The 17,030-nt window shown below is 47.8% G+C and overlaps 1 protein-coding gene across 8 annotated transcripts in view; it reads left to right on the forward strand.

Annotated features, from left to right (window-relative positions):
- Nucleotides 1-17,030, forward strand: part of LOC121579440 (nuclear receptor corepressor 1) — a 127,420-nt gene that overhangs the window by 85,446 nt on the left and 24,944 nt on the right. For 6 of the 8 annotated variants that reach the window (XM_041894028.2, XM_041894031.2, XM_041894029.2 and 3 more), the window contains 17 exons: nt 5,029-5,165; nt 5,470-5,560; nt 7,486-7,969; nt 8,269-8,515; nt 9,059-9,263; nt 10,096-10,257; nt 11,236-11,402; nt 12,394-12,511; nt 12,823-12,909; nt 13,772-13,830; nt 14,109-14,274; nt 14,351-14,470; nt 14,582-14,665; nt 15,090-15,346; nt 15,489-15,819; nt 16,092-16,316; nt 16,600-16,806. In XM_041894028.2, the coding sequence (XP_041749962.1) occupies nt 5,029-5,165; nt 5,470-5,560; nt 7,486-7,969; nt 8,269-8,515; nt 9,059-9,263; nt 10,096-10,257; nt 11,236-11,402; nt 12,394-12,511; nt 12,823-12,909; nt 13,772-13,830; nt 14,109-14,274; nt 14,351-14,470; nt 14,582-14,665; nt 15,090-15,346; nt 15,489-15,819; nt 16,092-16,316; nt 16,600-16,806 (3,147 nt within the window). The remainder of the gene's footprint in view (nt 1-5,028; nt 5,166-5,469; nt 5,561-7,485; nt 7,970-8,268; nt 8,516-9,058; nt 9,264-10,095; nt 10,258-11,235; nt 11,403-12,393; nt 12,512-12,822; nt 12,910-13,771; nt 13,831-14,108; nt 14,275-14,350; nt 14,471-14,581; nt 14,666-15,089; nt 15,347-15,488; nt 15,820-16,091; nt 16,317-16,599; nt 16,807-17,030) is intronic. The other 2 variants (XM_041894033.2, XM_041894032.2) reach the window with 2 other exon arrangements.

Raw genomic sequence — 17,030 nt, forward strand, 5'->3', positions numbered from 1 at the left:
CACGTTTGAAAGGAGCACCCCCCCCCCTTTTAATTAACAGAGTAGCAGCAGTGTAAAAAGATGGGGTGGGGGTGGAGGGGCAGTGCAAGTAGTCCGGGTAGCCATGATTAGCTGTCCAGGAGTCTTATGGCTTGGGGGTAGAAGCTGTTGAGAAGCCTTTTGGACCTAGACTTGGCGCTCCGGTACCGCTTGCCGTGCGGTAGCAGAGAGAACAGTCTGACTAGGGGGGCTGGAGTCTTTGACAATTTTGAGGGCCTTCCTCTGACACTGCCTGGTATAGAGGTCCTGGATGGCAGGAAGCTTGGCCCCAGTGATGTACTGGGCCGTACGCACTACTCTCTGTAGTGCCTTTTTTTTTTTTTCTCAGACGTTTTTTCCCCCCTATCTTCAAGTAAGCTGTAACAGGGCTCGTACATCAAATCAAATTTTATTTGCCACATGCGCCGAATACAACAGGTGTAGACGTTACCGTGAAATGCTTACTTACAGCCCTTAACCAATAATGCATGTATTTTTTTATAAAAAAAGTAAAATAAAACAACAATAACAAAAAAGTTTTGAGAAAAGAGCAGAAGTAAAATAAAATAACAGTAGGGAGGCTATATACAGGGGGGTACCGGTGCAGTCAATGTGTGGGGGCACCGGCTAGTTGAGGTAATATGTACATGTGGGTAGAGTTAAAGTGACTATGCATAAATAATTAACAGAGTAGCAGCAGCGTAAAAAGATGGGGTGGGGGTGGGGGGGCAGTGCAAGTAGTCCGGGTAGCCATGATTAGCTGTTCAGGAGTCTTATGGCTTGGGAGTAGAAGCTGTTGAGAAGCCTTTTGGACCTAGACTTGGCGCTCCGGTACCGCTTGCCGTGCGGTAGCAGAGAGAACAGTCTGACTAGGGGGGCTGGAGTCTTTGACAATTTTGAGGGCCTTCCTCTGACACTGCCTGGTATAGAGGTCCTGGATGGCAGGAAGCTTGGCCCCAGTGATGTACTGAGCCGTATGCACTACCCTCTGTAGTGCCTTGCGGTCGGAGGCCGAGCAGTTGCCATACCAGGCGGTGATGCAACCAGTCAGGATGCTTTCGATGGTGCAGCTGTAGAACTTTTTGAGGATCTGAGGACCCATGCCAAATCTTTTCAGTCTCCTGAGGGGGAATAGGCTTTGTCGTGCCCTCTTCACGACTGTCTTGGTGTGTTTTGACCATGATAGTTCGTTGGTGATGTGGACACCAAGGAACTTGAAGCTCTCAACCTGTTCCACTACAGCCCTGTCGATGAGAATGGGGGCATCCTCAGTCCATAATCATCTCCTTTGTCTTGATCACGTTGAGGGAGAGGTTGTTATCCTGGCACCACACGGCCAGGTCTCTGACCACCTCCCTATAGGCTGTCTCATCGTTGTCGGGGATCAGGCCTACCACTGTTGTGTCGTCGGCAAACTTAATGATGGTGTTGGAGTCGTGCCTGGCCATGCAGTCATGGGTGAACAGGGAGTACAGGAGGGGACTGAGCACGCACCCCCTGAGGGGACCCCGTGTTGAGGATCAGCGTGGCAGATGTGTTGTTACCTACCCTTACCACCTGGGGAGGCCCGTCAGGAAGTCCAGGATCCAGTTGCAGAGGGAGATGTTTAGTCCCAGGATCCTTAGCTTAGTGATGAGCTTTGAGGGCACTATGGTGTTGAACGCTGAGCTGTAGTCAATGAATAGCATTCTCACGTAGGTGTTCCTCTTGTCCAGGTGGGAAAGGGCAGTGTGGAGTGCAATAGAGATTGCATCATCTGTGGATCTGTGTGGATCTGTTGGGGCGGAAGCAAATTTGAGTGGGTCTAGGGTTTCTGCGATAATGGTGTTGACGTGAGCCATGACCAGCCTTTTAAAGCACTTCATGGCTACAGACGTCAGTGCTACGGGTCGGTAGTCATTTAGGCAAGTTATCTTAGTGTCCTTGGGCACGGGGACTATGGTGGTCTGCTTGAAACATGTTGGTATTACAGCCTCAGTCAGGGACATGTTGAAAATGTCAGTGAAGACACTTGCCAGTTGGTCACCACATGCTCGGAGTACACGTCCTGGTAATCCATCTGGCCCTGCGGCCTTGTGAATGTTGACCTGCTTAAAAGTCTTATTCACATCGGCTACGGAGAGCGTGATCACATAGTCATCCGGAACAGCTGGTGCTCTCATGCATGCTTCAGTGTTGCTTCCCTCTAAGCGAGCAGAGAAGATGTTTAGCTCGTCTGGTAGGCTTGTGTCACTGGGCAGCTCGCGGCTGTGCTTCCCTTTGTAGTTTTCAAGCCCTGACACATCCGACGCGCGTCAGAGCCGGTGTAGTACAATTCAATCTTAGTCCTGTATTGACTCTTTGCCTGTTTGTTGGTTCGTCATATGGCATAGCGGGATTTCTTATAAGCATCCGGGTTAGAGTCCCGCTCCTTGAAAGCGGCAGCTCTACCCTTTAGCTCAGTGCGGATGTTGCCTGTAATCCATGGCTTCTGGTTGGGGTATGTACGTACGGTCACTGTGGGGACGACGTCATCGATGCACTTATTGATGAAGCCAGTGACTGATGTGGTGTACTCCTCAATGCTATCTGAAGAATCCCGGAACATGTTCCAGTCTGTGCTAGCAAAACAGTCCTGTAGCTTAGCATCTGCTTCATCTGACCACTTTTTTATTAACCGAGTCACTGGTGCTTCCTGCTTTAGTTTTTGCTTATAAGCAGGAATCAGGAGGATAGAGTTATGGTCAGACTTGCCAAATGGAGGGCGAGGGAGAGCTTTGTATGCGTCTCTGTGTGTGGAGTAAAGGTGGTCTAGAGTTTTTTTTCCTCTGGTTGCACATTTTTAACATGCTGGTAGAAATGAGGTAGAACGGATTTAAGTTTCCCTGCATTAAAGTCCCCGGCCACTAGGAGCGCTACCTCTGGATGAGCGTTTTCCTGTTTAGTTATGGCCTTATACAGCTCATTGAGTGCAATCTTAATGCCATCATTGGTTTGTGGTGGTAAATAGACAGCCATGAAAAATATAGATAAAAACTCTCTTGGTAAATAGTGTGGTTTACAGCTTATCATATGATACTCTACCTCAGGCGAGCAAAACCTCAAGACTTCCTTAGTATTTGGTTTGGTGCACCAACTGTTGTTTACAAATATACACAAACCACCACCCCTTTTCTTACCGGAGTCAGCCGTTCTATCCTGCCTATGTAGCGTATATCCCATCAGCTGTATGTGTCCATGTCGTCGTTCAGCCACGACTTGGTGAAACATAAGATATTACAGTTTTTAATGTCCCGTTGGTAGGATAACCGTAATATTAGGTCATCTAATTTATTTTCAAATTATTGAACATTGGCTAATAGGATTGATGGAAGAGGCAGTTTACTCGCTCGCCGTCGGATCCTTACAAGGCACCCCGACCTATGTCCACGATATCTCTCTCTTTCTCCTGCGAATGACGGGGATTTGGGCCTTGTCGGGTGTCTGTAGGATATCCTTCGCGTCCAACTCGTTGAAGAAAAATTATTCGTCCAATACGAGGTGAGTAATCGCTGTCCTGATATCCAGAAGCTCTTTTTGGTTATAAGAGATGATGGCAGAAACATTATGTACTGAATAAATTACAAATAACGCGAAAAAACACACACAATAGTACAATTGGTTAGAGGGCTGTAATTCGGCAGCCATCTTCTCCGGCGCCATTAATGTGAGGAGGGGGATGGGTGATTTTATTTTGGTTTGTGGTAGGCCTCATGATGAATATTAGGGATCAGTCTGTCTGAAACCCGAATTAAGTCATACACAATTTAATTCATACATATCCCCCAAAAAATTTACGCCTTTTAACTTTTAGGAAAGACCCTGATATGATTACTTCTATTAACCTAAGAGATGAGTGAATACATCATTCACAGTATTCACACGTTTTCAAATAAAATCAACATTTATTTATCACGTGCTTCGTAAACAACATGTGTAGACTAACAATGACATGCGCTTCCCAACAATGCAGAGAGGGGGAAAATATACATAGTAGAACAAATAGCAAAAAACATTGAAAAATAATAACACGAGGAATAAATAAACTATGAGTAACTTGGCTATATACACGAGGTAACAGTACAGAGTCGATGTGCAGGGGTACGAGGTAATTGAGGTAGATATGTACATATAGGTAGGGATAAAGTGACTAGGCAACGGGATAGATAATAAACTGTAACAACAGCGTATGTGATGAGTCAAAAGTGCAAAAAGGGTCAATGCAGATATTCCGAGTAGCTATTGGTTAACTATTTAACGAACTATTTAGCAGTCTTATTGCTTGGGGCTAGAAGCTCTTCAGGGTTCTGTTGGTTCCAGATTTGGTGCATCGGTACTGCTTGCCGTGTGGTAGCAGAGAGAACAGTTTGACTTTGGTGGCTGGAGTCTTTGACAATTTCTGGGGAGAATGGATAATGCCCATGTTGTATGTGGCCAGTCACTAAATAGGGCAACTGGACCACCATTATCATTTTGAAGTGATTACTACTACTAAAAAAAATATCTAATCATAATACTGTATTACAGTCCAAGAGCCTGAAATCCTCCTCACCCGAAGTCTCTTGTAAACAAGTGACTCAAAACGTGACGCTAAATGTTCTGTCCCGTGTCCTCTGTCTTCTCATTAATTCAGATGGTGTTGTAATGGGCCTTTGTCCTATTCTGGGCTCCAGTCTGAGGTGATTTGTCAAAGTGCCAGTGTCCTTTAGCTCAGAAATGCAGTGGAGGGAGGGAGGGTGAAGAGACACCCTAATTTCAAAGGTAATCGGCTGTCCACTGCACCTCTCTGTAAGCGTGGTCTGTCTTTCTTAAACAGTTTATTGAGACTCCATTAAACCTAATTGTTGGATTAGATAAGTACTGTTGGCCTGCAGGGTTTTACCAGGTGAGGTGGTGTGAATCTGTAGTAGGTTAATATTCAATGAATAGGCTTAATCTGGGCCTGTTTTAGGTTCCGATCCCAACCCAGTCTCCCTCCCTCTCCTCTGCCAGGGCTTGTCGAGCATGGGCGTAACTGGCCAGCCATTGCCAAGATGGTGGGCACCAAGAGCGAGGCTCAGTGCAAGAACTTCTACTTCAACTACAAGAGACGGCACAACCTGGACAACCTGCTCCAGCAACACAAGCAGGTACAGCAACACTCAACACGATTGTGTTCATATGGGCACACAAAAAATGAAATTAAAATACAATGGCAATAAAAGAGCTTACCTTATCGTCCAAGGAGTCCCTCCCGGTTTCAGTTTGTTTTCTTCAGTTTAGTGCCTAATGAATACATCCCTGTTCAGGTACAATGTGAAGAGGTTTTATTTCTGTAACGTCTATCAGAACATGTATGTCTGTCACTGTCTTTAAACTATCTTTAAGGTATTTTCTGTATTAACCAGAGGAGCAGTGAAGTTGTAGTCTGTTCTATAACCTGTGTTTGTTCAGGACACACGGCGGGCGCGGGGTGATCGAGACCCGTCGCAGAGCGAGAGCATGGCCTCAGCTGACGACGACGAAAACCCAGAGGAAAGCGATGGTCAGTCAGAGAGATGACACACCCACACCAGAGTCGCACACCATCCATCTGTTTATCCAAACTCACATTCAGACACACTTACACTGTCTGCACAGCCCAAAACACAAACACAACCATTGTTAAGAATTGTTTTTGATTATTATTTATTTACTTTTGATCTGAGTGAATGTACGATGTAGTAGTGAGTGTGTGTGAATGAGCGAGAGAGAGAGAGAGAGAGAGAGAGAGAAAGACACTGGGAGTTAGAGAAACGCCTCTATAGAAGAGTGAAGAGAACTGTAAGAGTGAGTCCACTTCAGAAAGAACCTCTTGAACTGTCTGTCTTGTGAAAATTTGATTTGAATGAATGGCGAAGGAGCCCCAGTAATTTCTCTATACTGTCTATAGTTTTAATGAGAGAGAAAAAAGGGATCAAATGTAAAGGGAGAAGGCGGGGGGGAAAGCGAGAGATAAAAGATGTGAACTAATTCTGACTGCTGGGCCTGGGTTATGTAACTGTTCCTTGGCTTTGAAGAGTCAAGAAAGCATTCTGCATGGAATGCTGAGTGCTGCTCCACTCGTTTGATCCACAGGGCCTCCCCGTCTCTCTCTTTCTCCCCTTTGCTCTCTCCCGCTCTCTCTCCTCCTATCCCCCTCTCTGTCCTCCACTCCATCTCTCCCCAACTCTCTGCTCTCTTCCCATCACTCCGTCTCTTTCTCCCTCTCCTCTGCATCTCTTCACTCCCCCATCACTCTCCCTCTCCACTTGCAGTCTTCTCTCTCAATCTTGCTCTTGCTCTCACTCTCTCCACTCTTTAAAGTTCTAAAATGCTGTCGGAACAGGGCAGAAAGGGCCTGTTTTGAATATTCAACTCCCTTGCCCTACAATGCTCTGCCACGTATGGGGATGGGTTAATGGATGTGAGTCCAGATTAAGTCTGGGACCTTTCCATTTCATCCTGGCCCTAAATGTCCTCATGAATTCAATGTCTCCCTGGGTTTGTCACAGACCGATCACTCACTGTCTGTCACTCTTGGCCATCTCTCTCTCTCTCTCTCTCTCTCCCTCTCTGCTCCCCTTCTCACCCTCTATCTCTCTATTTCTCTATTTTGGAGTGGAGCCCCAATCTCCCTCCAGCTTTTGGCTGTCGTAAAGTAAAGTGGCTGAGGTGAAGCAAATCGGTTTAGGGTTGAGCCTCTCACCTGACCGGGAGGAGGGAGGTAGTAGAGGCTTTCCCGTACTCTTGCAGCCTGCTAGTCTCTCTGTGCCTGTCTCTCTCTCTCCCTCCCACTGCCTCTCTGCCCCTCCTGATGACAACCAACTACGATCCGGTAGTTGAAAAGTTGTCGGGACTACAGGAGGTCACTATATCATGTGTTGTTTTTGAAGCTCTTATTGACTCCCAAGGAAACCCAAATCTGTCCTCAAGGTCTTAGTTGGTTGGTGTAACTGCCTGCTGACTGCAGAGTGTCACGTGATTGAGCATGGCCAGTAATGCTGCTGGGAGGGCAATGTTCAGTGTTCTTAAAACCCTGCTTCTGTCTGAGGGGACACATTTTGATTAGTTTTTTTTGGTCACCTTATCTGGACAGAATCTTTGGCGTTTGATTTGATTCAGTTTGACCTCTGTGTCAGATTTATCTTGGCATCGACATATGCTTTATTTTATTATTTTCATTATTCAAGGTTCAGGTTTCTTCTCTCCATGGCAACAGTGCCAGACACAGGCAACATTGCATGCATCATTGGTTTTATGGTTTGCAGCATATTTATGCATTTTATGTGGTCTGTGTTTTTATCTATACTGCATATTTTTATCCATAACATTTCTATCTGCATTGATCAGTATGTGTCCCTCTCCCCAGGGTCAGTTCCTATGTATGCCATGCAGAGGGATTTGAGTGCGTCTCACCCATGTCTTCTCCTGTTCTGTGTGCCCTTACAGGTGGAGAGAATAGCTCAGACACAGAGAGCGCCCCGTCCCCGTCCCAGGCGGACCCCTCCAAGGCCGGAGGGGATTCCCAGAGGGGAGACAGAGCTGGAGGGTCAGAGAACCAGCGGTCTGACCAGGACAAGGGCCAGGCTAGCAATGGGAGGGTCCAGGAGCTGCCCTACGGGGAGCTGAGGGTCAAGCTGGAGAAGAGCCCCGAGGTAGAGGCCAGAGAGCCTGGCTATCAGGAGGACGGGGAGAGGGCCCAGGTGGCCTACGAGGGCCATGGGCACCCCAAGAGCGAGCCCCAGGACGTGGACATGAAGCCTGGGGGTGCTGGGGCCGGGGAGGTGCAGGTGAAGGTAGAGCCTGACTCTGCCAAGGAGAAGGGGGACAAGGGGGAGCATGAGAGGCAGAGGGAGGGGCACCACTCGGACAACGACTCCAGCGCCACCTGCAGCGCGGACGAGGATGTAGACGCTGAGCCCGAGAGACAGAGGTGGGTCAGGCTGGTGATCACAGGGATGGGATTAAGGCCACTTGATTTTAAAAACTAAGCTATTTGGGTGAAGCTAATGATCACTCAGCTGTTGATACTATCAGTATAGGAGATCAGATGAGGGCAAAATGTACTTGGATTAATTATTAAGGTGGTAAATGGTTGATATTATTAGTGGTAATTGAATCGTTCCATACAGGACTCCTTTATTGTAACTCCTGTGACCATTACCTCAACTCTTTCTGACCAGTGTGTCTCACCGTTCCTCTGCTGTCTCCCCCTCTCTCCTGTGACCTCAGGATTTTCTCTAGTATGGACAAGCCTTCGTTGCTCAGCCCTCCTGGCTCAGTGCTGATGTCCACGGCCAAGCAGGCCCACCTCAACATGCAGCAGCTCCAGCAGCGCGCCGCTACCATCCCGCCCATGGTCAGTCACTATAGCAACCCACACTTTTCTATGATCAGATATGCCCATTCGGAGAGGCAGGCACACGGAGGCAGGCAGCAGGGGGAAAGCATGTCTTATTTAGACCAACCTCCCTGTCAAGTGAGTCCATCATCCCCTGCACTTTTCCAACCAACCTGTCAATCAATCAATTTCTTACCAATCATTAATTTTCTGTCATTGAAATGTTCAATCAATCAGTTGATCAATGTGTCAGCATGGATCTAAATCAATCAAATTGTGCCCATCTGTTGTGTAATCTAATCATGCTAATGTGCTGACACTGTCAAATTGTTTTCTGATGTCAATTTATTTCCCTCCAATGACCTCTTCTATGGTGCTTCTGTCTCTCCATTTCTTATGGAATGAGATCAGACAAACTGGATCGTTTAAGCAGTGGGGCGGAGATTTGCGTGCAAAACACGAACACTATCTAATCTGACAGCTGTTTAGCTAATTTCTTTACATTTCATTCATCCAATAAGGTCCATTATCTGTTCTCTGGGATGGTTTAAAGAGATGCGCTAGTACTATTCTTAGTACTATTAGAGGGCAATGCATCAGCCGCTCGCTTCACTGGTACAGAGCTTGTGTGTCCCCCCAGTCTTCCTCACATGGGCATCTCTCCTCGCCCCCTTCCTGTAGGTGGGGCCTTTCGGCCCTGGCGGAATGCCCATAGGAGCCCCCCTCAGCGGTTTCGCCATGTTCCAGCACCAGATCACGGCTGTGCACGAGTCGGCCCACGCTGAGGAGAAACAGAGGCAGGACCAGGCTGACCCAGAGCGCAGCAGACAACCCCCCAACTGCCCCGGCTTCACCACCCACAGCCCCACCATACTGGACAGGGAGGGTAAGAGAGAGTACACACAAACACATACACGCCTACACACACACCGATATCCTCCCTCTGAGCCCCTACCTACCTGAGCCTCTCAACCAACAGCAGCCTATTTGTAGCCAATGCATTTATTCTGTCCCGTTCGCTGTAGTTCACCGTCAAAAAAGGAAATATGAGAGGAGAGAGAGAGCAGGTTCAGACTGCCACTCTAAAATGTCTCTGAGCCAGAACAAGATGTTAGCTGACCCCATTTTACCTGTGATGCGAACATCAAAACCTGAAGCCTCTGATGGGGAAGGCTTGTTTTTCCTGAAATGCCTCTGGGGGAAGAGAGGGATTCTGCTGTCAACTTTTGAAGGAGCATGTCTTGACTGTGTCAGAGCAGGACACAGTCAGTGCCTCCCAGGCAAACCGACAGAGAAGGGGTCCTATTTTTAACAGCAGGAGAGTCATTCAGCCACAAAGGTCACATCAGCCTAGCCTGTTTCGGAGTCTGAATGGTGAAAGAGGGAAAGTGTGTGATTAGACACCCAAGCTAAAAAGGTTTTCGGATAGTCTCGTAATACCATATTTGAAGAAGCCTGCAAAATCTAAGTTCGTGTTGGTGCAGTAAAGCAGGCTGAGGTTGTTTTGTGAAAACTGCGAATTCATGCCAAGATGCTTCTCAATAATTTTTTGTTGATTTTGGAATGTATAATCAAAATCAACAGCATGTGTCCTCAGATAACTGATGAATTTCCTTTAATTGTGTTTCATCTTCTGATTCTTTGTCTATTTGTGTGTGTAATTTATCTTGTGGCAGTGTTTTCATTCATGTGTCTCTGTTCTGTGTTGTGTTCTCCAGGTAAGCCCTTCCCCTACATGCCTTATGATATGAAGATGGCTCTGGAGCAGGAGGCCCAGTCTGGTCGGCCAGGCTCTCCCTACAGGCTCTCTCCCAGGGACATGAGCAAGGCCTCTCCTCAGCCCAACGACCCCAATGCCTCCCGCTACAGCGTGCCTCCAGGTGACCGCCCTCTGCTCTATCCTCCCCCATCTGGCCTCCTCTCTACCATTCACCTAGCCTGGTCCCATACTGTTTGTGCTGTAGCCAACTCTTCTTCCGTTGGCTAAAGCTCGTACAGAACAGTTGGCCTTATTTTTTTCCACCCCACCCCCTACTCTTTCCCCTTTATCTCTGTGAGTAGATTAAGCTGCATTGTAGCTGGCCTTGAGCATCTATCTGTCCCTATCATGAATTAATATTAACATTACACACACAGCCTGGCTGCAGAAAGGCTTTATCAGTATTTCATTATGGAGTAGCTTGTTTTCTTATCTCTCGGTGTGAGCTGAAGGGTGCTGACATCTGTGCCTTCTGTAGGAACTCCCCCAGACAAATTAGCATTTTTGATTTAGTAAAGTGCAGGGGCATGGAGGCCAGGCGTGCGGCGGGGCGGAAGGGAGCGGGAGTTGCTTCCTCAAGGAAGGTCACTCCTGGTCACCGTGACTCACTAACAGGATAAAACACAGACCGACATCTCTCCCTGAGGCCCCGAGGCAGCTCCTACAGATGTCTAGGCCTGCCCCAGCATTTTAACTCTAGCTACCAAACTCACTTCACTGTTCGCTTCAGTCTGGGAAATCTGTGGGGGCAGGCTTAAACATCTGTGGGAGCAGCCTCAGGGCAAATCAATATTTGATCATCGTGCACTCATAGATGGGAGATGGGCTGCTGGTGGAGCCTTTTGTTAAGACTAATTAATGATTCACTGGCTGAGAATGAGAAACAATTTGGGCTGAATTGAGTTGCAAATTGAAGGAAATGGCACCCCCCAATAGTGCAGATACTTTTCAGTGCCTCTGGATTCTCTATTCTTGCCACACATTTGTTGTGTGTTTTCTCTTTCCTTACTTACCCTATCCTGGACAAGTCTCATGCTAAATGACCATATTATTGAGGGTGTCACTTTCTAACTTTGGCTGTTTTTCTTTCCTCTCCCAGTGCTCCACCCAGCTCCCAACCAGGTGGTCCAGAGCCTGCCCGATGGAGTCCGTGTGACTTTCTCCAGACACAGCCGTCCCGCCAACATTCCATCTCCTCCGCCGCTCATTCCAACCTCCAAACCCACAGACAAGCCTTCCTTTATCCAGGGTGGCTCCATCTCACAGGTAAGACCCCTATCCATCAGGTGAGGGCTCAGGTCCAGCCAGCCCCCTGGTAAGACCCACACAGGTGTAGCTGGACAGGGCCGTTTCTAGCATTTTGAGGGCCCTAGCAGTCCCTTGTGCAGCCTTTCCCAAGCTAGGGGTCGCGACCTAATGTGGGGTCGCCTGATTTGAAAATGGGGTCGTGAGAGAAACTATGAAATACATTTTAAATGCACTTGTTTCATAGAACTGGGCGGTTTCTGTTTTCTTCCTACAGATGTGACTCTATCATTTGAACGGTTTATGCTACAAAATATAATGACCCCATCACCGAAAGATAAGACTCTCAGGAACACGTATGGGTCTTCTGTTTCCCTCTACAATGCAACAAGCCTCATTAGAACAGAGTAGTCATGAGGAGGCACTAAATCAGAGTGTGGGAATAAGAACATCAATGATGATGTTCTTTTCTACGCAGAAGATCATACAAAATTATTGCCTGATGATCTTCTGAACTTCCCAATACCTTTCTGATGCATTTCAGTCACTTGAAACTAAACTGTCTTCAGATTGAAAAACGGCCAAAACTACTGTCAGACTGATTTGTAATATAATGTCATAGCCCCAATTAAAAAAGTAAGCATTGGCTGTTGATAACATCACTTTTTATACATGTATATTATATCGTTTTTCGGCACCATTCTCTCTTTCTCGTTGTCATAATATAACAGTATTTGTTGTGTGATAATGATTTACTAAGAAACCGATAAGGGTATTTGCCTTTGTAGCACACGGTAGTCTGTTTTTCTAACTGTTACTAGCCAATATGCCAAAGGGGAAACTTTGGTACATGTCACTTGGATCCACCTTTATTTGTGGACATTGCACCTTCCCTGTATTTCCCTGCTGTATAATTCCAGACAAGTTTCAAGGTTTTTCAGAAATCCCAGTTAACCAACTGGAATTTTGCAACCCTGACCTGATTCTGACCTGTCTGTTCCGGCCATTTCAGGGGACTCCTGGTACGTACCTGCCGTCTCACGCGGTCTACGGTGGCCCAGAGGGGGCAAAGAGCTCTGTGGGCTCCATATCCCTGGGCCTGCCCAGGCAGCAGGACCCCCCCAAGCCTGGTATGACAAGCCAGTCTGGACAACACACACACCCTACCCACATTCCAATTACTAAACTAGCATACTACTTACAATAAATGCCCAATACATGTCTTCTTACTAAGTGGTATGCTAGTGTGGATAATGGAACATAGCCCTGCTGACTATCATCATCTCCTTTCCTCTCACTGCTATTAGATTGGCATGAGAGAGAGCCATATTGTCAAAGTTTGATCTCATTCAGACCTGATGTGACAGTCCCAAATGTCCCACTTCCCTTCCATAATTGTCCCCTGTTCATTCCCTCCATCTCCCTCCCTTCCTCTCCCTAGTGACCTACATTAAGCAGGAGGAGTGTTCTCCGCGTGGCCAGTCTGAGGGCCTCCTCTCTCGGACGCAGTATGAGGGGGTAGTCAGAGGTGCGTGTCTGTCAGTATGTCCATCTCACAACCTTTCCATCTGTGTGCCAACCTGTCTGTCCTTGCCTTCCGTGTGTTTCCCCTTTCACCGTGGTAAAGTGTGTGAGTATGTCACTCACCACACCGGTGCTGATTCCAACAGTGAATACTCAGAAACCACACCTGTTCAAATAATATATGAAATCTTTCAAATACTCAGTGTTTGCCTGCCTGGAGTGGCAGATGGGTGGGATTTGCATTTCTGGGACTAAATATTTCAAATACTATTTGAACTCAGGTCTGTGAGACATTTAGAGAAAAATAGCATTATCGCAGGCTGAGAGAGAAAATAGAAGAATGAAGTGGATGAGTCTGGCCCTGACCTCCACCCTACCTCCCTCTGTTTGCACAGACCTGACAGAATGTGGCATGCTGGTGAGGGAGGGAGGGAGAGAGAGGGAATGGGCCTTCACAAGCCCAAGTTCAACGAGCACCTCCTCTCACCAGCAGTCCTCCTCACACCTTCTTCTACAACTGACCTCTGAGATGACATGGGGGTGTGGTGTGGAAACCTCAGTCTCCCTCTTTCAGGCTTCAGCCAATTGCTCTACTTTTCTCCCTGAAGTGTGCATTTGTTCACTCCCCCTCAAAGATTTAAAAGCATTACATTAGTGTAGCCAGAGTGTACCATATTTCTTACACCAATTATTTTAAAAGTACACAGTTCAGGGAGAATGAGGGAAAATTGGAATTGGGCTTGAGTGATTCTGACCAGGAATATAATGCGAACAACTGTACAGCCCTCGTGTATCCATGCATACCAACCTCTCTCTCTCTCTCTCAATCTCTGTCTCTGTCTCTCTGTGTGTTGTCTTCCTTCTAGGAGGCCCAATGGATGGGGGTATCAGCAGAGGAAACCCAGCCAGAGGATCAATCACACAGGTATTAGAATTACATTAACATTGTTAAACCAGTCTGCGTATCCAAGCACCACCCTGTCTATGGACATCTTATAGAACAACTTAGTTTATGATTATGTATATCTGTGTGTATACTATGAAGTAGTCTAATATTCTTGGAGCAAATTTCTTCGAAATGAAAAATGTAACATTTTAAAAATAGTTGAGTTTCTGGTTGCTGATCTTCTCCCTCTCTCTGGACCTATTTCTCTCTCCTTATCCCTTTCTCTCTCTCTCTCTCCCTTTCTTCTGTGTGACCAGGGCACGCCAGCCCTGTCCGGGTCCAGCATTGCGGCTGACCTGCTGAAGGGCACCATCACCAAGCTGCCCACGGAGGACCTGAGCAGCCCAGAGAAGGCTCGGGAACAGCTGGCCAAGGGACACGTAATCTACGAAGGCAAGAGTGGACACATCCTCTCCTACGACGGTAAGGCTAAGTTCTGTTAGTGGTCACTCTGACTTGATCCTCTTGTAAATCTGTAATTAATCTCCTGTCTCCGTAGCCATTAAGAACCCAAGAGAGGCCACGCGTAGCCCCAGGACAGGCCATGAGCTCAAACGCTCCTACGATATGATGGAGGTCGCCAGAGGCCACCCCGGGAGAGAAGGAGCTCCCTTCGAAGGTAAGGCGTGTGTGTGTGTGTGTGTGTGAGTTTTTTTTTTTCTTCTACCCTCATCTCTGTGCATATATTCAGGCCACTGTGTGAGAGTGACTGACTGTGTGTGTTTGTCAGGGTTGATCAGCCGAGCCCTGCCCAGAGACAGTCCCCACGGGGAGTCTAAGGAGAGGCCCATGATGGCTGGATCCATCATGCAAGGTAATTAAGTTATCAGGTGTCATCACAGCTCCAAAGCTCAGATGTACTGGGGCATGAGCCAGAACGTGGCAGTTCAGAGAATTACAATGCAGACAAATGTATGTAAATCAGTAAATTGAAAACAGCTAATTAAATTAAATTCAGCAGATATGATTTTTACTATGTAAATGTAACCCACATTAAAGCTGAAATCTGAAATGGCACCACTGTTCGCCCCCCCAGTGCATTTATTGTTTTTGTTTTGTTGATGAAACAGAGGAACAATGCTGTTCAATCGCATGTGCAATGATGTCCGAGGGAAATAAAATGTGTTTGTTGTTTGAAGTAACTTCTTTGTTGTTATATCGTGTCATTTTCACCAAGTACAGATTCTAGCTTTAAGCCAAGTTTCAAATTCATTTGTGTTTTTCTCTTCCCACTCCAGGTACACCCAGAACCTCTGCAGAGGCCTATGAGGAGAGCATGAAGTACAGCAAGCAGATAAAGAGGGAGAGCCCACCCATCCGCTCCTTTGAGGGGGGGATAGGTAAGGGTAAGCCCTACGAGGGGGTGAACACCATTAAGGAGATGGGCCGCTCCATCCACGAGATCCCCCGCCAGGAGCAGCCTGGACAGGACCCCCGCAAGACCCCCGACATGGCTGGCAACATCCGAGCCTCCATGGAGGGCTCCATATCCCAGGTGCGTGTTTGTGAGGGAGAGGGAGCACATTGGTGTGTGTGTGACAGTGTGTGTTATTAGCTTGATTTGACTGAGTTCATCCACTCAGTCTGTCTGTTCTCACCAGCAGACAATCTAATTCCTCCTCTCCTTTCTCTACCAGGGCCATCCTCTGAGCCAGTCGGCCATCAAGCACAACGTCAAGTCCCTGATCACCAGTCCCAGTAGGCTGTCCCACGGCCACACCATGCCCCCGCTGGAGGCCATGGAGCGAGCCAAGTATGAGGAGAGCAAGGCGGCGGCGGAGCAGCGGGCGCGCCACACCTCTGTGGTCAACTCAGCCACCTCCGTCCTGCGTTCCACCCACCAGGAGCAAGGAAAGTCCCAGCTCAGCCCGGGCATGTACCAAGATGCCGACGCCCGCAGGACCCCGGTCAACTACAGCACTAGCTCCATGTCCAGAGGCTCACCAATGCTGGGCCGAGGACAGGAGGGTACGTCTTGTCTGACCCATCCCTCTCTTAGTCTTCACTTTCAATGCAGATGTATCCTGTCAGCTGTATCTGACTGCACCATGTAGTTTCACTGTACAGCAATTATTCACAAGCAATGATGGGGCCATCATTACAATTTGCCGACATTGAAAGTGTTGAACACATTTTTGTATTAGATATTCATTTTTACTGTACTATATATAAACCAAGTTTATTGTGACTTTGTATTGATGAAACCCATTTGTAATTGTGATCATTTCTCCCCTATCCAGGCTCTGGGAAGCCTGCGTCCCACGACAGGAAGAGTGCCATGACCCCTACTCAGAGGGACAGTGTTCCAGCCAAGTCCCCTGTGTCAGGGGGTGACCCCAACCACCCTATGGCCTCCCACAGCCCCTTCGACCCCCACCACCGCCCCATGGCCCCCGGAGAGCCCCGCTTCCACCTGCCTCCACACCTAGACCCTGCCCTCTTCCACAGGGCTGTCCTGGACCCAGGTAGGACACTCACACACACCCTGCTACCCAGCCACCCCCAGTGAACCTAAGCCAACCTCTGTTAAACGACAAAATAATAGACCTAAATCCTGGAATGATAGAATGATTTTGGGTAAACTGATGAAGGGTATCTTTGGCATCTCTCATTCGTAGGCACTGAATGTCCTGTCTAGTCTCCGGTTGAGTCAATTGACGTCAGTAGGGAGTGATTACTCTGTTCGCCTGTTGTTCATATTATTGGTCTCTGTTTGCTCCTCACCTATCCCCCTCTTCCCCCCTGCAGCTGCGTACATGTTCCCGAGGCAGCCGTCCCCAACGGGCTATCACAACACCTACCAGCTGTACACCATGGAGAACACGAGGCAGACCATCCTCAATGATTATATCACCTCCCAGCAGATGCAGGTTATCCCACGGCCCGACGTTACCAGGGGCCTGTCGCCACGGGAACAGCAACCAATAGCTCTGTCTTACCCTCCCGGAGCGCGAGGTACTGGACTCTGGTGGCTGGCTTGTCTGTGTGTCCCTCTCTCACGGGAGGGAGGGAGGTGGGGAGGTGGTTGGGTGGGTAGTATGCAGGCTGTGTGCTTGTGAATTAGTGGCTACCTTTTCCAGACGCTCAGAAGCAAATGACCCTGACAAATTGCCTCATCATATTGATTTAGAATTTTATTTTATTATTGCTGATTTGTTTATGTACAGTGGGGAGAACAA

The sequence above is a fragment of the Coregonus clupeaformis genome, chromosome 13 (assembly GCF_020615455.1).
Source record: "Coregonus clupeaformis isolate EN_2021a chromosome 13, ASM2061545v1, whole genome shotgun sequence".
Taxonomy (NCBI): Eukaryota; Metazoa; Chordata; class Actinopteri; order Salmoniformes; family Salmonidae; genus Coregonus; species Coregonus clupeaformis.